Consider the following 21152-nt stretch of genomic DNA (forward strand, 5'->3'; position numbering starts at 1 on the left):
TTGGGCGAGTTAGCGAGATTTAGCAGCTTTGGGAGAGGAGAGGAGCGGAGAAAAAGAACATTTTACAACCATGAGCTTTACATTTTTCAACCCTGATCTTTACATTTTTCTGATCTGAATTTTCAAGGAGTTGCCCAATTCGTTCTTTCATATCATAGCTTATTCAAAATGTGAAAGACATTGCCTCTGTGGTACCTCTCAACTGTAAAAATGAAATTAAACACACAGCTATAACCCAGACAAGGGATTAATTTTCAACGCAATAAATTCGGACTTACTGGTTGCCTCAAGTCCATATCCCGTTAGAATGGAACAAGCTTTAAAAAATTAAATCTGACCCATAGCCAGTCTGCGGGGTGTGTTGCATGCCGTACAAGGGCATGCGCTGTTTTGGTGCTCTGCTCAAGCAGCTGTTACTTCGGTATTTGTAGTTTGTATGTCAATTTCATTTCTGTGCAATTGACATCGTGCAAACTACAACGTCCAGAGTGCTTTTGGGGAGGCGTGAGCCCGCATACTTTCACTGCGAGGTGACAGAGATCGTCATTTTTACAACGTGCCGAAATCAGTCCTGTCTTTAACGCCGTTTTCACCAATAATACAAATCTTCTATTTAGGGAACAGTAAATACAGGCTTTCGGTGGGCGAGTCTGTATAATTCATGCACTGACTCGGATACAATTTGTTCAATCCCTTTTTACGCCATATTGCAGCAAACCAACGATGACTTTATAGAGAGAAGGTAAGTTTGAATTTTAAAAAATCAAAATGTTTCAAATATTTTACCGGTTGTATCCCAGCATATGAAAGTCGTTTGTAAATTGTATTAAAAAGTCTGTATGTTTAAATAAAGGAATTTTAGTTTTAGTGTGCAGTAGAATTGAATTTAAATACTTTTACTGCACATTTTTGTTTAAAAAACTTTCATATGCAATGTCAGTCTTCATTGAGTCTGGAAGTATATTAATTGTAAGACTAGCAAATTGTTATATGGTTCAGAAACTAACTGTGGTACATTTTATAAATAAGAGTATATTCGTTGGCACTGTGTCTGGATTGTGAAAAGTGGTGTTTTTTTTCGCCCCCTTTAGGACCCCCGGGTTTTTTCTCAACCTGAATCATTTTGCCGAATTTAATTTAATTTGGCCCGTCTGAAAGATGGCTTCCAAAATATTCCGAGCTGTCATTCTGGGTCCGCCTGGCTCCGGGAAGGGGACCATTTCTCAGAGAATAGCGAAAATCTTTGGGCTCAAACACTTATCGACTGGCGATTCCCTGCGCTCGAATGCAAGATCAGACCCTGGTAGGTACTTAACACCCAGCCCAGTGTGTGTGCGTGTCAGTCTGCAGGGACCATACCATCAATGCACCATCACAGCTCAGTGCATTCATGGCAATTTTAGAAGTGAGAACCATATATATAAAGGACCTTTTCAGACTGGTCGGGAGACACCCATCTCTCTCCCAGAAAAGTTTTATTTTTGACAACCTACTTGATGCATTTTGAATAAGAAAGGACATCTCCTCGGGAGATCCCAAAGCACTTCGCAGCCAGCGTGAAGTGCAATCGCTGTTTAGGCAAATGCAGCAGCCAGTTTGGACACCAGTCACGATCAATTAACTTGTTTTGGTGGTATTGGTTGAGGGATAAATGTTGGGTAGGACATCATGGAGAACTCCCTGCTCTACTTCGAATAGTGTCGCGGCTTTGCAACATGTGCTCAGACTTCTCTCAGCTGCCAGGGGATGTTGGCCAGAGTCTGAGTTGGGTGCAGAGGGGGGCTGTTGCCATTGGAGTGGGAGTTTTAAAAAGGGTAAGCAGGTTCATTCACCATCACTGACACCCCAGCATATCAGGCACTTTCCCAAGAGCTGGGGCAGCTGCAGTTCTGAAAATAAATTGGAGAAGCAGCAGTCTGGACCAGCAGGATCAACGCCATCTCCAAACACAGAGGGCAACATCAGACCAGCAACCTTTTCCCTCCAGCCCACGAGATGGAACCAACCTATGCCAAGCCATGAAGCTGCAGTACTCTCCCAAACAAAGCTACTCAGGGCTCAGCCTCAGTGGCCACATCGTCTCCTTCTCAGCAGATGATATGGCCACTGAGGAATACAGCACAGGGGACAGCGATACTCATCCACCGGATTCCTCAACTTGGCTAACAAAGCTCCTCCCTATTCCTTAGATGTGTTCATCTCTAGCCATTCATCTGCAACTACTCCCCAACTGCCTGGAGGAAAAGCAGAAACCAAAGGAAGAACCCCTAAACCACAGTGTAAGCGGAGATGCTCGGACACTAACCCCTCCACCAAGCAAAGCTCATTTCTCAACCCCAGATACACTGAACCACACGAGGATCTTCAGTGCCTGAACCTCACAATACAAACCCAATCATGAAAGGTTAGCAATGGCATTTGTTTTTTGTCAGCAGAAACATGATTCTTTTTACCTTTTGAAAGATGAAAAGTGCAAAATGTCTTTGTTACACCATGCCTCGGGTCCAGTCCCCTCTTTTAGGGAACCCCTTTCCATTGCAGAAAATGGGAACCCTAAACTATTCTTATTTAGTGAAAGTTGGTGTTTCCTCAGATCTTTTGTTTGCATAATAGCTTGGTAACTTACTTAACTATTACTAGTAACATGATGACCAGCTTTAAACTTATAGCCATCTGTACAGGAACAGACTTCATTTCAAAAATACTGTAACTTTTTGCTTAAAAGCTGCAACAGCACCAGAATTTTTAACATTACATCTTGATTCTAACAAGTGAATTGGAACCAAGTGAAATCATTTTGATAGGAGCCTGTTGCGCAGAAGTTATTGATTCAAGGATAACCATAGCAACATGCTAAGAAATATGAGGCCCAGCTCAACCAGTTTGATACATCAACCAAAATAGTGGCTTAAATTGTAGCCTGTGTAACTCATTATTTTGTGATAAATTATTCTAGTGTTTTAAATAATCTTTGCTTTCAGTTTGTGGGTCAAATAGCAGGAGTGGTTTGTTAATTCAAAGGAAGCTTTAATTTTGTTTCCTCTTTCAGCCTCACCCTTAACTATTTCAGCACCATTCATATGTCACTTAGTTTTCCTTTCCATCTGCTGTCTGGTCATATGAGAAATCGGGAGATTTCCTGAGTGCCCCCTGGAATGGTTCCATAGTGCTGTATTATCGGCACTCCACCCCCCCTTTTCCATGAGAATCCTGCACCCTTTCAAGGAGCCAGTCTGCCCCTGAATGCAATAGTTATTTTGCAACACAATTACATTTTATGAAGCAAATTATGCCTTTTCTGTCAAACTAGAAACAACTAAACAATACTTTCACAAGAGGTGATATTGTCACTCCTCCAAAAAAGCAGTAATTTAAAATTAGCCCTTGTCAAGCGTGCTGCATCACATCACTCCTCACAGCCACTTAGTTTCAGCAGCACTTATTGTTCCATTTAAATGCACTTCCTCACCTCCCCCTTCCTCCATCCACCTCTGCCACTCACCCCAATCCTTATGTAATGTGATCCTACCTTATCCAGCTCACCCAATTCTCAACACATGCTCTCAAATGCATGCCAGTGACACTCGTGATGCATCTGCCTCATAGTCACCCTCACCGAATGCATTGCATCCAGCGGTGCACACGTGCCTTACAGACACTCAGAGGCCTGTCATGCCCATTTACAGGAGAAAAGAGCCCAAAATAAAACAACAACTTGCATTTATATAGCGCCTTTAACGTCGTAAAACATCCCAAGGTGCTTCACAGGAGCGTTATCAAACAAAATTTGACATTAGCCACATGAGATATTAGGGCAGATGAGGTAGGTTTTAAGGAGCACCTTAAAGGAGGAAAGAGAGGTAGAGAGGCAGAGGTTTAGGGAGGGAATTCCAGAGCTTAGGGCCTCGGCAGCTGAAGGCACGGCCACCAATGGTGGAACAATTACATTCGTAGATGTGCAAGAGGCTAGAATTGGAGGAGCGCAGATATCTCGGAGGGTTGTAGGGCTGGAGGAGGTTACAGAGATAGGGAGGGGCGAGGCAATGGAGGGATTTGAAGACAAAGATGAGAATTTTAAAATCGAGGCTTTGCTGAATGTAAGTCAGCAAGCACAGGGGTGATGAGTGAATGGGACTTGGTGCGAATTAGGACACGGGCAGCAGAGTATTGGATGAGCTTAAAGTTTATGGAGGGTGGAAGATGGGAGGCCAGCCAGGAGTGTGTTGGAATAGTCAAGTCTAGAGGTAACAACGGCATGGATGAGGAGTTCAGCAGCAGTTGAGCTGAGGCAGGGCAGAGTTGGGCGATGTTAAGAAGGTGGAAATAGGCGGATATGTGGTCGGAAGCTCATCTCAGGGTTAAACACGTCACCAAGGTTGCGAACAGTCTGGTTCAGCCACAGACAGTTGCCAGGGAGAGGGATGCAGTCAATGGTTAGGGAACGGAGTTTGTGGTGGGGACCGAAGACAATGGCTTCGGTCTTCCCAATATTTAGTTGGAGGAAATTTCTGATCATCCAGTACTGGATGTAGGACAAGCGGTCTGACAATTTAGAGACAGTGGAGGGGTCGAGAGAGGTGGTGGTGAGATAGAGCTGGGTATTGTCAGCATACATGTGGAAACTGACACTGTGATTTTGGATGATGTCACTGAGGGGGCAACATGTAGTTGAGAAATAAGAGGGGGCCAAGGATAGTTTCCTGGGGGACTCCAGAGGTAACAGCATGGGAGTGGGAAGAGAAGCCATTGCAGGTGATTCTCTGGCTATGACTGGATAGATAAGAATGGAACAAGGGAGAGGGTGTGGACCAGAGGCAGACTACCAGATTTTGGAGCTGACAAATACAGAGCAGGAGGCCCTGGAGATAAACAGCATGTCAGCACCCTAAGCATTGGAGATGGCGAGACTCAGACTTCACTGCTGCACAGCGACAGTATTAAATGTCTCCGACCCACATCTCATACGAACCTAAGTCATGTTGACTTAAATTCAGCAACGAATGAAATATGATCACCTTTATCATGTGGATTTCAACATTTGTACATTCCCATGACAAAATGATATCCATGTCTTCTCTCCTCCAGGGCCACCACGTGAAAAACAGCAGCCTTTGCAGATGATGATTCCTCAAAGGAGCTGATGCCTTCTGAGGGTGTACTGTTACAGGACACATGCGAAGCAGGCATCAGCGTAGATGCACGCACTTCAGTGGGTCCTGTTAGACTGTTAGGTGGGAAGTCACCTGGTGAATCACATGTCACAATCAGCACGAGCAGAGAGTGGTGGCAGGGACAGTTGTGGAGAGTCTGTGTTGGAGGGCACAGCCCTCTCCAAGCTCTACACAGCTGGATAGAGATGCTGAACCTGGGGGACCATCAATCAAAAGGAGAATTCTAGAGGGTCAGCAACAAATGTGCGAGGTACTGGCAGTCCTGCCAGGCATGCTTTCCACAATCTGAGAGAAGATGGAGGAGTTCAGCTCAAATATTTGTGGATTGATATCGCAGACCATTACAAGGATGTCTTCCATTGAGAGAGTGTCCTCCTCTGTGGAACTTGAATCGCAGCACACTAATCAGTCCCTGCAGGCCCTGATGGCAGCCGTGCAAACTATGGATGCCAACATTTCTGCCGCCTTAAACAGGATGAAAGATATATTAGCCTTGGCCTTACAAAGCATAACTGATGTATGCTCCAAGCTGCTCTCCTGCAAAGATTCAGGAGTGATGTGCCGCTGGCCCAGGAAAGGGACGATGGCAATAGGGGACAATGCGGCCTCGGGTGACTGTCTGTGTGGAGTTTGCACATTCTCCCCGTGTTTGCGTGGGTTTCCTCCGGGTGCTCCGGTTTCCTCCCACAGTCCAAAGATGTGCGGGTTAGGTTGATTGGCCATGATAAAAAAAATTTTTTTAAAATAATAATAAAAAAAATGGACCCTTAATGTTAGGGGGGATTAAATACGTGGGGTTACGGGGATAGGGCTTGGGTGGGATGGCTGTCGGTGTAGGGACCGGGTGCTCGGGTTTGGATGATCAGCCATGATCTCGTTGAATGGCGGAGCAGGCTCGAAGGGCCGAATGGCCTACTCCTGCTCCTATCTTCTATGTTTCTATGTCTATTTCTATGAAAGTGGGAACTCCTCTCAAAGCGTTTCCACATCTTACCCGTTGTAAGTATCTTTAATTTATTAAGTCTCATAAAATTTATTAATTTGCACCAATTTCCCATGTTCACCACTCTTGCATGGCAAGTGCCAACTTGGGTTTTCAGTTGCTTGGTGATGAATGCGAAGACATGAATTGACTGAGACCAATTGATGCATGTGCAATGGGTGGATGGTTGGTTACAGGACTACTTGTGTAAGTGTGAGTGTGTGGTGGTAGTGGCGAGGGGGCGGGTAAAGAGAAGGGGGCAGGGGATTTAATGGTTACTTTGGTCCAGTGTGAGTGACTAACTGAACCCTCGAGCTGTTAGGGCATCCCTGGCAACAATGTAATAGGCTGGTCTGGCATCGGGGTCCATCTTCCTTTTCCTCCTCTCCATTGGAATCCTCATTTAGATGAGGAGTGGTGAGTGGCTTGTTTTTGCAGAATGCAGCACACTGTGTTTATCCCTAGAGACCCTCGATGGTGAGTACTGAAGGGCACCTCCAGACCTGTCCAGGCACCTGAAGTGCATCTTGAGCATGCCAATGGCTTGCTCGATGACATATCTGGTTGACATATGGCTCATGCTGTTCATCGGTGGGGTTCCTCAGAGGTGTCATCAGCCAGGTTTGAAAGGGATATCCTTTGTTGCCTAGCAGCCATCCCTTAATGCTGGTTCCAGGAATGAACAGGTCAGCGATGTTGGACTGCCACAGCCTGAAAGCATCATGGCAGCTCCCAGAGAATCTAGCGCAGACCTGCAACAACCTTTTCTTGTGGTGGCGCACCAGCTGAACATTGATGGAATGAAATCCCTTGCGGTTGACGAATGCTCGTGGTTGATCTGGGGGAGCTTGGATTACCACGTGTGCAGTTGATGGCACCCTGTGGGAGGCCAGTCAGAGACACAGATCCGAGTTCCCGCTCATTCCGGCTATTGCCATCACAGGGGAAGTTTACATAACTCCCAGCCTTGGCAAACAGTCCATCCGTCACCTGCCTTATGCATTTATGTGCAGTTGACTTGTGAGACAATCACTATGTCTCTGGTAGTGCCCTGGAAGGAACCAGAGGCAAAAAAATTGTGGGCAGTGGTGACGTTCATAGCCAGTGGTAATATGTGGCCACCAGGTAGCAGGTCTTCTTCTAAGAGGCTGCAGATGTCTGTGACCATCTGATGCGACAATCTCAGCCTTCAGAAGCACTGCGCTTCCCGACCACCATCTGCTTCACCTCAAAAACGAGTGGGTTTGGGTCGGATGGGATGTAAATGTTTCAAAAATCTCAAATCCAAACCCAATACACTTCGAACCAGCCATCTTCCAGTTTTAATGGAGGCGGGATGGGGGGGCGGGCAACCAAAGCACTCCCAGGAACAATGTTCCCTTTAAGCTGTGTGGCTGCGCAGCACTCTTCAGCTCCTGCGCAGCCAGCTCACCAGCTTTTAAATAGGAAAAAATGTGTTTGCGCAGTATACTGAGCATGCGCATTTTTTCCTATCTTAAAGGGGCTGCGCACCCAAAAAAAAATTAAACGCAACATTGCTCAGGAGGCGGGTTGGTCATTTAAATATTTTAATGAGGCTGCGGCGTCAAATTTTATCTCCATTTTAAATGTAACCCTGGCCGGCCGGGTTTCCCGGGCCTCACGAAACCTGGCAGTTAAAGGGAGGCGAAGACTGCTGCGTGGAAGAGGTAAGTGCCTTTCCAGTACTGCTAGTGTGCCAGCAGGAGCTAGAGTGGTTCTTCCTGGCCCACCAAGCTAACCAGCTTCCTTCCCCGCGATGGGAGCCCCCGCCCACAATCGGAGCCCCCCTCCCTCCGTGATCACCGATTCCCCCATCTCTGCCCCTGATCTGTCTCCGACCCCCTGCAATCACCCCCGACCCTACAAGCGACCCTATGTCGAGGAACCAACTAGGGATCAGGCCATCTTAGACTGGGTATTATGCAATGAGAAAGGATTAATTAGCAATCTTGTTGTGCGAGGCCCCTTGGGTCAGAGCGATCATAATATGATAGAATTCTTCATTAAGATGGAGAGTGAAGTAGTTGACTCAGAGACTAAGGTCCTGAATTTAAATAAATGGAATTATGATGGAATGAGACGCAAGTTGGGTAGGATTGATTGGGTAATGTCACTCAAAGGGTTGACGGTGGATAGGCAATGGCAAACATTCAAAGATCGCACGGATGAACTACAGAATTTGTTTATCCCAGTTTGGCATAAAAATAAATCAAAAAAGGTGACTCAACCGTGGCTAACAAGGGAAATTAGGGATAACTTAAGATCCAAAGAGAGGACATATAAATTGGCCAAAAAAAGCAGCAAACCTGAGGATTGGGAGCAGTTTAGGATTCAGCAAAGGAGGACAAAGGGGTTAATTAAGAGGGGGAAAATAGAGTATGAAAGTAAGCTTGCAGGGAACATAAAAACTGACTGTAAAAGCTTTTATAGATATGTGAAGAGAAAAAGATTGGTGAAGTCAAGCGTAGGTCCCTTACAGTCAGAATCAGGGGAATTTATAATGGGGAACAAAGAAATGGCAGACCAATTAAATACATATTTTGGCTCTGTCTTCACAAAGGAGGACACAAATAACCTCCCAGAGATGTCGGGGAACATAGGGTCTAATGAGAGGGAGGAACTGAAAGAAATCAATATTTGTAGGGAAATGGTGTTGGGGAAATTGACGGGATTGAAGGCCGATAAATCCCCAGGGCCTCATAATCTACATCCTAGGGTACTTAAGGAAGTGGTCCTGGAGATAGTAGATGCATTGCTGGTCATCTTCCAGAACTCGATAGACTCTGGAACAGTACCCATAGATTGGAGGGTAGCTAATGTTACCCCACTATTCAAAAAAGGTGGTAGAGAAAAAGCAGGGAATCTTTTTCTCTTCACATATCTATAATGTAAGCCTGACATCGGTCGTGGGGAAAATGCTAGAGTTCATTATAAAAGATATAATAACAGAGCACTTGGAAAGTCAACATGGATTTACAAAAGGTAAATTGTGCTTGACTAATCTACTGGAATTTTTTGAGGATGTAACTGGTAAAATAAATAAGGGAGAAACAGTGGATGTGGTGTATTTGGACTTTCAGAAGGCTTTCGATAAGGTCCCGCATAAGAGATTAGCATGCAAAATTAAGGCACATGGGATTGGGGGCAATGTATTGACTTGGATAGAGAACTGGTTGGCAGATAGAAAGCAAAGAGTGGGAATAAATGGGTTGTTTTCCGAGTGGCAGGCAGTGACTAGTGGGGTACCGCAAGGATCAGTCCTAGGACCCCAGCTGTTCACAATATATATTAATGATCTGGACGAGGGAATTGGATGTAATATCTCCAAATTTGCAGACGACACAAAGCTGGGTGGGAGGGTATGCTGTGAGGAGGATGTCGTGAAACTCCAGTACGATTTGGACAGGTTGGGTGATTGGGCAGAAACATGGCAAATGCACTATAATGTGGATAAATGTGAGGCTATCCACTTTGGTGGCAAAAACAAGAAGGCAGATTATTATTTGAATGGCAATAGATTGAGAGAAGGGGAAGTGCAAAAAGACCTGGCTGTTCTTGTGCACCAGTCGCTGAAGGTAAGCATGCAGGTGCAGCAGGCGGTTAAGAAGGCAAATGGTATGTTGGCCTTTGTAGCAAGAGGGTTTGAGTACAGGAACAAGGATGTCTTGCTGCAGTTGTACAGGGCCTTGGTGAGACCACACCTTGAGTATTGTGTGCAGTTTTGGTCGCCTTACCTGAGGAAGGATGTTCTTGCCATGGAAGGAGTGCAGCGAAGATTCACCAGGCTGATACCTGGGATGGCAGGAATGACGTATGAGGAGAGATTGTGTTGATTGGGCTTATACTCACTGGAGTTTAGAAGATTGAGAGGGGATCTCATCGAAACCTATGAAATTCTGTCAGGCCTGGACAGACTAGATGCAGGAAGGATGTTCCCGATGGCCGGGGATTCTAGAACCAGGGGTCATAGTCTAAGGATAAGGGGTAGGCCACTTAGGACTGAGATGAGGAGGAATTTCTTCACCCAGAGAGTGGTGAACCTATGGAATTCTCTGCCACAGAGGGCGGTGGAGGCCAGTTCATTAAATATATTCAAGAAGGAGTTGGATATTTTTGTAATCTGGGATGTTATGATTAAGGTTATCCACCAGGTGGTGCTGTAGCCAATGCTGCTGCTAAGGTCAGAGGTTTGCTTCTTGTTAAGGTCAGAGGTTTGCTTCCTGTGAAGGTCAGCAAAAGTGAAATGCCAGGATGCAGGCATGATGTTTGTTACTCTGTTTGTTAATAAAGTACTCGTGCTAATTCTACGATATCGCCTCTTCGAGTCCTTGTCTCACTACATGGATTTATCACATTTGGCGATGAGGTAAAAAGGACCTTGGATTAAGAAGAGAAGTCTGCCAGGACGTTTTAAACAACAAAATCACAAGCTAAAGTTAGCTACCAGTTGGAAGAGAGCATGGCTGCCATGGTAGGAACGGTCTCCGCTTTTGATATTCAAGCACAAACCTGGGAGGAATACTGTGAAGTGTTGGGTTATTTTTTCGAAGCAAATGAAATAAATGATGCCGGAAAAAGGAAAGCCATTCTGCTTAGTTCAGTGGGAAGCCAAACCTACAGTTTGATGAGGAATCTGCTCAGTCCTGAAAAGCCTGGAGACAAATCATTTGTTGAATTAGTGGCCTTGCTAAAAGAACATTTCAACCCTAAGCCGAGTGAGATTGTACAGCGGTTCAAGTTTAATTCAAGGAACAGGAAAAAGGAAGAGAATGTAATGGACTATGTCGCGGTGTTGCGTAAATGATCACAAGATTGCAATTATGGGAACAACCTGAAGGAAATGCTGAGAGATAGGCTAGTTTGCGGAATAATGGACGACCGAATGCAGCGCAGATTATTATCCGAGACTGGGCTTACTTATGAAAAAGCATTGGAACTTGCTCAAGCCATAGAGACAGCGAACCGAGATGTAAAAGAAATACAGGGTTCAGACAGGGCTAAGGCTAAGCAAGTTGCAGGTCAGGTTGTTGTGCACAAGTTAAACATGCGTCAGAAACCACAACGTGTGAAGGCATGTTATAGATGCAAGGGCGATCACCTGGCGAGTGAATGCCGGTTTCTGGAGGAAAAGTGCTACAAGTGTGAGAAACAAGGACACATAAAACGAGCTTGCAGGGCAAAATCACCTGTGGAGGAATCCAAACCAAAAGGGGGAGGACAGCAAAACCAAGGGAGAGAAGTGAAAAAACATGGAGCACACCACATCAGCAGGGAAGCTGAGGAAGAAGAGGACATGTTCATAATGTATAGCATGTTAGAGAACATTCCAAAAGTGGTGCATTGTGCATTGAGTGCTGCTGGAGTTTTGGTAAGTGGGAGAAAAATCATTTAAGAGTATTTTGTGAATTTTAATGTGTTAAAAAGTCAATTATTTGAAGTAAGTTTAATTTTTTAAGGGTATATTAAACTGTTGGGCAGTTTAAACTGGAAGTAGAATCTGGGTATAAACGGGGCGGGGCTAGTGCGGTGCACAGAGTGCTTTGTGCATTGAGTGCTGCTGGAGTTTTGGTAAGTGGGAGAGTTCGGGCAAGTGGGAGGTGAGGGTGTATTTTTTGCTCTGTTTTTCCCCCCACTCCCAGGCTTAGACAGCACTGCGGAAGCGGAGCAGCGAGACGAGTCAACCAAACAGGCCCCACAGACAGTATTCAAGGAGGAGGTTGGTGATCAGCTGGTTGGTTGGTTTTCTTCCTGCTCTTCTCTTTTATACCTTTAAGTTGGTAAGTCCTATTGAATAGTGGTGTGATATTATCATCTATACCTGGGCAGGGTCTTCATAACTAATAATAAGAAATTTAATTAATTATATAGAATGGAGCAGGTGATGTGCTACTGTTGCGAGATGTGGGAGCCGGTGAACCCCATTGAGGCTCACGGTGATTACATCTGCGACAAGTGTTTGCTGCTAGAGGAACTCAAGTTCCATGTTATGGAGCTTGAGACCGAGCTTCAGACACTGCGACACATCAGGGAGGGGGAGAAGTTCCTGGACTCTATGTTTCAGGAGATGGTCACACCTATGAAGTTAATTACTGCAGATGTAGTCCGTGGTCAGGGACAGGACGGTGTGACTATGAGTGAGGAAGGTACAGGGATCCAGGATGTAGTGTTGAAGGAGACGCAGCCCTTGCTCTTGTCCAGCAGGATCGAGGTTCTTACTCCCTGTGAGGGCGGGAGCGGGGACTGCAGGGAGGGTGAGCAACCTGGCCACAGCACCGTGGTACAGGGGGCCATTCAAGTGGAGGGAGTAAAAAGAAATGTTGTAGTGGTAGGGGATAGTATCATTAGGGGGATAGATAGGGTTCTCTGCAGTCAAGAGCGGGAGTCCCGAAGGCTGTGTTGCCTGCCCGGTGCCAGGGTTAAGGACATCTCTTCTGGGCTGGAAAGAAACTTGGAGTGGGAGGGGGAGGATCCAGTTGTCATGGTCCATGTTGGTACAAACGACGTAGATAGGACAAGGAAGATGGTTCTGTTAAAGGAGTATGAGCAGCTAGGGGTCAAATTAAAAAATAGAACCTCAAGGGTAATAATCTCTGGGTTATTACCTGAGCCACGAGCGAATTTGGCTAGGATAAATAAAATTAAAGAGTTAAATGCGTGGCTCAAAGACTGGTGTGGGAGAAATGGGTTTTGCTTCTTGGGACACTGGCACCGGTACTGGGACAGGAGGGAGCTGTTCCATTGGGACGGGCTCCACTTGGCCAGTGCTGGGGCTAGAGTCCTGGCGAATCATATAACTAGGGCTGTAGAGAGGGCTTTAAACTAATTAGTCGGGGGGAGGTTTCAAGAGAGCAAATAATAGAAATGACAACAGAGAAGGTCATAGACTTAGGTAGCAGTGGGGGAATTAAAAAACAGAACGTGTCAGGAAGGGACAGAAGGTATGGAGTAAAAAGTAAAGCACTAAAAAGGGAAAAAACAGGAACTAAGTGTTACAAAACATATTTGAAAGTTCTTTATCTGAATGCACGTAGCATTCGTAACAAAATGAATGAGTTAACAGCACAAATAACAACATATGGGTATGATCTTGTGGCCATTACAGAAACATGGCTGCAGGGTGACCATGACTGTGAATTAAACATACCAGGTTATTTAACAATTAGGAAGGACAGACAGGAAGGGAGAGGAGGTGGGGTGGCTATGTTAATAAAGGAAGGAATCACTATAATACAGAGAAATGATATTGGGTCAAAGGAGCAGGATAGTGAAACAGTTTGGGTGGAGATAAGGAATAATAAGGGGAAAAAAACACTAGTGGGCATAGTCTATAGGCCTCCGAACAGTTGCAACTCTGTTGGACGGAGTATTAATCAGGAAATAGTTGAGGCTTGTAATAAGGGAACAGCTATAATTATGGGGGATTTCAATTATCATATTAACTGGACAAATCAAATTGGGCAGAGCAGCCTTGAGGATGAGGTCATTGAGTGTATTAGGGATGGGTTTCTTGAGCAGTATGTAACTGAACCGACCAGGGGGCAAGCAACCTTAGATTTGGTCCTGTGTAATGAGACAGGATTAATTAAAAATGTCCTAGTAAAGGATCCCCTTGGAATGAGTGACCATAACATGGTTGAATTCCATATTCAATTAGAGGGTGAGAAGGTTGGATCTCAAACAAGCGTGCTGAGCTTGAATAAAGGAGACTATGAAGGTATGAGAGCGGAATTGATTAGAGTGGACTGGGAAAATAGATTAAAGGGTAAGACGGTACATGATCAGTGGTGTACATTTAAGGAGTTATTTTGCAACTTCCAAAAAAAATATATTCCACTGAGGAAAAAAGGGTGTAAAAGAAAAGATAGCCATCCGTGGCTAAGTAAAGTAATTAAAGATAGTATCCGACTAATAACAAGGGCATATAAGGTAGCCAAATCTAGTGGGAGGATGGAAGATTGGGAAGTCTTTAAAAGACAGCAAAAAATAACTAAAAGATTGATTAAGAAAGGGAAGTTAGATTATGAAAGTAAATTAGCAAAAAATATAAAAACAGACAGCAAAATTTTCTATAGTTATATAAAAAGAAAAACGGTGGCTAAAGTAAATGTTGGTCCCTTAGAGGATGAGACCGGGAAATTAATGGTGGGAAACATGGAGATGGCAAAAACACTGAACAGTTATTTTGTATCAGTCTTTACAGCAGAGTACACTAAGAATATCCCAACACTGGACAAACAGGGGGCTCTAGGGGGGGGAGGAACTAAATATGATTAAAATCACTAAGGAAGTGGTACTTGGTAAAATAATGGGACTCAAGGCGGATAAATCCCCTGGACCTGATGGCTTGCATCCTAGGGTCTTGAGGAAAGTGGCGGTAGGGATTGTGGATGCATTGGTAATAATTTTCCAAAACTCCCTGGACTCAGCAAAGGTCCCGGCAGATTGGAAGACTGCTAATGTAACACCCTTATTTAAAAAGGGTAGTAGGCAGAAGGCTGGAAACTATAGACCTGTTAGCCTAACATCTGTGGTTGATAAAATGTTAGAGTCCATTATTAAGGAGACAGTAACGGGACATTTGGATAAACATAATTTAATAGGACAAACTCAGCATGGTTTCATGAAGGGGATGTCATGTTTGACAAATTTGCTTGAGTTTTTTGAGGAAGTAACATACAGGGTGGATAAAGGGGAACCAGTGGACGGAGTGTATTTAGACTTCCAAAAGGCATTTGACAAGGTGCCACACAAAAGATTATTGCTCAAGATAAAAAATCACGGGATTGGGGGTAATATTCTGGCGTGGGTGGAGGATTGGCTCTCTAACAGAAAGCAGAGAGTTGGGATAAATGGTTCGTTCTCAGATTGGCAACCAGTAACTAGTGGTGTTCCGCAGGGGTCAGTGCTGGGTCCCCAACTCTTTACAATCTATATTAACGATTTGGAGGAGGGGACCGAGTGTAACATATCAAAGTTTGCAGATGATACAAAGATGGGACGGAAAGTAATGAGTGAGGAGGACATAAAAAACCTGCAAAGGGACATAGACAGGCTAAGTAAGTGGGCAGAGATTTGGCAGATGGAATACAATGCTGGAAAGTGTGAGGTTATGCACTTTGGCAGGAAAAATCATAGAGCAAGTTATTATCTTAATGGCAAGAAACTGGAAAGTACTGTAGTACAAAGGGATCTGGGGGTCCTGGTGCACGAAACTCAAAAAGTTAGTATGCAGGTGCAGCAAGTGATCAAGAAGGCCAATGGAATGTTGGCTTTTATTGCTAGGGGGATGGAATATAAAAACAGGGAGGTATTGCTGCAGTTGTACAAGGTATTGGTGAGACCGCACCTGGAATACTGCATACAGTTTTGGTGTCCATACTTAAGAAAAGACATACTTGCTCTCGAGTCAGTACAAAGAAGGTTCACTCGGTTAATTCCGGGGATGAGGGGGTGGTCATATGAGGAGAGGTTGAGTAGATTGGGACTCTACTCATTGGAGTTCAGAAGAATGAGAGGCGATCTTATTGAAACATATAAGATTGTGAAGGGGCTTGATCGGGTGGATGCGGTGAGGATGTTCCCAATGAAGGGTGAAACTAGAACTAGGGGGCATAATCTTAAAATAAGGGGCTGCTCTTTCAAAACTGAGATGAGGAGAAACTTCTTCACTCAGAGGGTGGTAGGTTTGTGGAATTTGCTGCCCCAGAAAGCTGTGGAAGCTACATCATTAAATAAATTTAAAACAGAAATAGATAGTTTCCTAGAGGTAAAGGGAATTAAGGGTTACGGGGAGCGGGCAGGAAATTGGACATGAGTCTAGGTTCGGAATGGTCATGGCCCTGTGGGTAGTGGAGTGCGCCCAGGGGCCATGTAGCCTGGTTCTGCTCCTACTGTGTTCTAATTCTGTGTTAGATTTCAGGAGATGGTTTTATTCCTGTTCCTGGCTGGGGTGGAGATCGCCTTTACAGAAGGTAAGTACTGTAGAAAATATAGGGGCAGAGTGATCTCCTGGAAGAATTTCGATCGCCTAGATGGGTCGGAGAGGAATTTCCCAGATTTTTTTCTCTCAAATTGGCCATTGGGTCTTTTATCTGGTTTTTCGCCTCTCCCGGGAGATCACATGGGTTCGGGTGGGTGCAGAGTGATAGAAGATTTGAGGTTAGGATCAGATCAGCCATGATCTTATTGAATGGCGGAGCAGGCTCGAGGGGCCGATTGGCCTACTCCTGCTCCTATTTCTTATGTTCTTATGGCTCCTATCACATTGCAACTGACAGTAAATGACTCAAAGGTGAAATTTGAAGTGGATACAGGGTGCGGCGTGACCATAATGAACAAGGCAGAGTACTCAAAATTGTGGAACCGTGCAAAAGTTCCAGAGTTAAAACCTTGCTCCCTGCATCTTAAACATATACAGGTGAACGAGTAGCGACATTAGGTACAGCTAATGTAACTGTGCAACACAGGGACACAGTGGAACAGCTACCTGTAGTTATAGTATCGGGTACCGGACCAAACCTGTTAGGTCGGGGCTGGATAAAAGAACTTAAATTAGACTGGGGAGCAGTACATCAAATAGATGCGGGCAAACAGTTGACTTTGCAAGAAGTGTTGAGTGAACATGAGAATGTGTTCAAGGAGGAACTTGACACATTTAATGGCCCCCAGCTAAGATTTATGTAGACAAGGAGGCACCGCCAAGGTTTTTTAAACAACGACCTTATGCCATGAAGCCAAAGGTAGAGGCTGAGCTTGCCCGTCTATTGAGAGAGAACATACTGGAGCCAGTGAAATGTTCGGAATGGGTAGCTCCCATAGTACCTGTTTTAAAACCGGACAATTCGGTAAGACTCTGTGGAGACTATAAATTGACAGTCAATCGGGTGTCCAAACTAGAGCAGTATCCGATTTCCAAAACAAAGGATCTCTTTGCAAACCTGGCTGGAGGAAAGAAATTCACAAAGTTGGATATGAGTCATGCCTACTTGCAGATTACACTGGATGACGAATCAAAGAAGTATGTCACCATAAATACACACAAGGGCTTGTTTACATATAACCGCTTACCGTTTGGTGTCTCATCTAGTCCAGCTATCTTCCAGAGGACAATCAAAGGTGTACTGCAAGGGATTCCACATATTTCCATCTATCTGGATGACATTCTGGTGACGGGAAGAACTGACCAGGAGCATCTGAGCACTCTGAGAGAGGTACTACAGAGATTGGAGAGGGCAGGGTTCCGGCTCAGGAGGAGTAAGTGCACCTTCCTGGGGAATGAGGCAGTGTTCCTGGGACACAGAGTGGACACCACCGGGCTCCATCCACTCAAGGAGAAGGTACAAGCACTGCAGGATGCCCCTGCTCCTACAAATGTGGCTGAGTTAAAAGCTTACCTGGGACTGCTGAACTATTATAACAGGTTTTTACCAAACTTGTCAACTGTGTTAGCACCTCTTCACAAACTACTGCGCAAGGAGACACAGTGGCAGTGGGGAGAGGAGCAGGGGTTTCATTTGAACAGTCCAAGAAACTGATGCTGTCATCGGATGTGCTGGTTCACTACAATGCAGAGAAAGACATCATTCTCTCTTGTGACACTTCACCTTACGGGGTGGGGGCAGTTCTTTCACACTGCATGGAAGATGGAACTGAAAGACCAATAGGGTTTATGTCCCGGACACCAGCGGAAAAAAACTATTCCCAGTTAGACAAAGAGGGGTTAGCAGTAATGTTTGGGTTACAGAGGTTCCACAAGTACATATATGGCAGGAAGTTCACCATATGCACCGATCATAAACCTCTTCTCTCTCTTTTCAATGAAATGAAAGCAGTTCCACAGATGGTGTCACCCCAGATCCAGAGGTGGGCAGTGACGTTGAGGGCATATGAGTATGTCATCGTCTACAAGGCAGGCAAGTACCATGGGAACGCAGATGCCTTGAGCTGTCTTCCACTGCCAGGCACACCTATCCGTGCAGCTCCAGAAGACAGAGTTTTGATGTTGGAGGACACTGATACAGCACTTGTGACTGCAGAGCTAGTAAGAACATGGACAGGTAAAGATCCAGTACTGTCTAGAGTTCGAGAATATGTGGTGAGGGGATGGCCACAGCATCTGGAAGGGGCTGACTTCACACCCTACAGTGTCAGGAAAACAGAGCTGAGTGTGCAGGATGGTTGCGTGTTGTGGGGAGCACGAGTGATTATTCCACAGCCAGCACGACAGTCTATCCTAGAGCAACTACATCAGTGTCATCCTGGGGTCTCTCATATGAAAGCCTTGGCTAGGAGTTACTTGTGGTGGCCAAAGCTAGATGAGGAGATAGAAAATCTAGTCAAGCCATGCAGCACTTGTCAGGAAAACCGGAAGGCACCAGCAGCGGCTCCTCTCCACCCCTGGGAGTGGCCGGATAAACCATGGAGAAGATTGCACTTAGATTATGTGGGTCCATTCATGGGGAAGATGTTCCTCATAATCATTGATGCACATTCCAAATGGATGGATGTTTATCCTGTAAATTTTGCTTCCGCCACTACTACTATAGACTACCTGCGTCGGAGCTTCAGTAATCAAGGGCTACCGGAGATCGTGGTGAGTGACAATGCCACTTGTTTTGTGAGTACAGAGACAAAAGAGTTCTTGAGAAAAAATGGCATAGTGCAGGTGGCCTTGGCTCCATATCATCCGTCCTCGAATGGACTTGTGGAGAGAGCCGTATAAACATTTAAGGAGATGATGAAAAAAAGTGCAGAAGGGAGTTTAGCAGCCAAAGTGTCACGGGTTCTGTTCAGCTACAGAATAACACCTCAATCCACCACAGGACTCTCTCCTGCTGAGATGTTATTAGGTCGTAGACTACGCTCCACTCTTGACCTTGTCCACCCAGACCTAAAAAGGAAAATGGAAAACAGACAAAACAAACAAAAAGAGAACCATGACAAAAGAACAAAGAGCCGAAGTTTTGGAGAAGGAGATGCGGTCCTTACCAGGAATTTCAGTTATGGACCAAAGTGGATTCCTGGCTTCATAGACTCAATGACAGGTCCAGTATCATACAAGGTCATGTTGGGAGATGGTAGGGTAGTACGCAGACATGTAGATCAGATACTTCCCAGACAAGGGGAAATTGAAATTAAGGTTCCAGATGCAATGACTGGAGACAGGGTTGCCCCCAGTTATCCAAGTGCATCTGTGGTGCCACCACCAGCGACAGAGACAATTCCACAGGAACCTATTCATCAAGAGGAAACCATCGTTGCAGAGTCAGATACTCTGAGCACTGCTCAGGAGCAGCTGGTGGCTTCACCACAAACAATCAGGGACTTTACTGTTAGACGTTCACAAAGGCCTCGCAAGCCACCAGAGAGATTGATACTGAACTGTTAGATTCGTCAAGTATGGAACATGATGAATGGAGCCTCCTTATGTGACCCTCAGGAATGGTTGTTTAAGAAATTCATACTGAAATCTTAAGGGGGCAGGGATATAGTAATCTGGGATGTTATGATTAAGGTTATCCACCAGGTGGTGCTGTAGCCAGTGCTGCTGCTAAGGTCAGAGGTTTGCTTCCTGTGAAGGTCAGCAAAGGTGAAATGCCAGGATGCAGGCATGATGTTTGTTACTCTGTTTGTTAATAAAGTACTCGTGCTAATTCTACGATATCGCCTCTTCGAGTCCTTGTCTCACTACATGGATTTATCACAGATATATTTCTTAAGGCTAAAGGGATCAAGAGATTTGGGGAGAAGGCAGGGACAGGGTACTGAATTTGGATGATCAGCCATGATCTCATTGAATGGTGAAGCAGGCTCGAGGGGCCGAATGGCCTACTCCTGCTCCTATCTTCTATGTTTCTATGTTTCTGTAAGCCATTCTGTAACGCACCCCCCCCGCCTCCGGGCGATCACTGCCCTAGCACCACAAACTCCTGGCTTCTGCTGCAGCATTCTCCGCTGTGTTCAAGGGAGCCACGTCCGTCAATCAGGCCAGCTCCTGGTCGCATGTTCTGTTGGCATGTGCAACAAATACCAGCTTGACTCAATTGGTAGTATTCACCATTTGAGTCAGATGATCATGGGTTTAAGTAATACTGATGGAGTGTTGCATTGTTGGCAGTGTTGCCTTTTGGATGAGATGTTAACAGTTAAACTGAGGCCCTGTCTACCTGATCAGGTGGTTGTAAAATATTCCCTGGCACTATTGAAAAGAATAGTAGGGAGTTCTAGTTTCCTGACCATATGTTCTCCCTCAACCAACACACCCAAAACTAGATTATCTAATCAATCATTTGCTGTTTTGGAACCTCACTGTGTTCAGATTGGCTGCCATATTTGCTTACCGAATGGTGAGTGTATTTCAAAAGTAATCAATTGGTGGGAAAGTGCTTTGGGGTGCTCTGAGGCCATGATAAGGTGCATTGTAATTAATGCACATTGTTTCCTTCTCTTTATTGAGTACAAATCTTATCAAGTGTAGATTTAAATATTATGTATTTTTAAACTGTGATTAAAAGGAAAATAAAATATCAGGAAGGCAAGTTAGCAAATTTCTCCTTGTTAAGAGCAAATTACCAGCTGGTGAAATTAAAGTGCTTAAATTAACATTACTGAATACAAATTTAATCAAATGCAGAACTGTTTATAAAAACAGAAACAGCTGCAAATACTCAGCAGGTTAGGCAGCATCTGTTGAGAGAGAAACAGAGTTAATATTTCAGGTCTGTGACCTTTCATCCTGACGAAAGGTCAGCGGCCTGAAACGTTAACTCTGTTTCTCTCTCCACAGATGCTACCTAACGTGCTGAGTATTTCCAGCATTTTCTGTTTTTACTTCAGATTTCCAGCATCTGCAGTATTTTGCTTTTGTAGCAGAATTGGTTTTGATCAGTTTTTAAAATGTGGGTAAATTAAAAAGGCAAACTTTCTTGTTTCTCGGTCCTTGTCAACTGTCACTTAATAAGTTCAGATTTTCCAAGTGT

General features: G+C 44.9%; 1 protein-coding gene across 1 annotated transcript in view; it reads left to right on the forward strand.

Moving 5' to 3' along the window:
• The first annotated feature begins 477 nt into the window (after nt 1-477).
• ak4 (adenylate kinase 4) overlaps nt 478-21152 on the forward strand; it is a 98079-nt gene continuing 77404 nt past the window's right edge. The window contains exons 1-2 of the mRNA XM_085982704.1: nt 478-742; nt 1092-1303. Coding sequence (XP_085838830.1) covers nt 1159-1303 — 145 coding nt within the window. The 5' untranslated portion in view covers nt 478-742; nt 1092-1158. The remainder of the gene's footprint in view (nt 743-1091; nt 1304-21152) is intronic.

The sequence above is a fragment of the Somniosus microcephalus genome, chromosome 3 (assembly GCF_052327205.1).
Source record: "Somniosus microcephalus isolate GS21.2 chromosome 3, FLI_Smic_1.0, whole genome shotgun sequence".
Classification (NCBI taxonomy): Eukaryota; Metazoa; Chordata; class Chondrichthyes; order Squaliformes; family Somniosidae; genus Somniosus; species Somniosus microcephalus.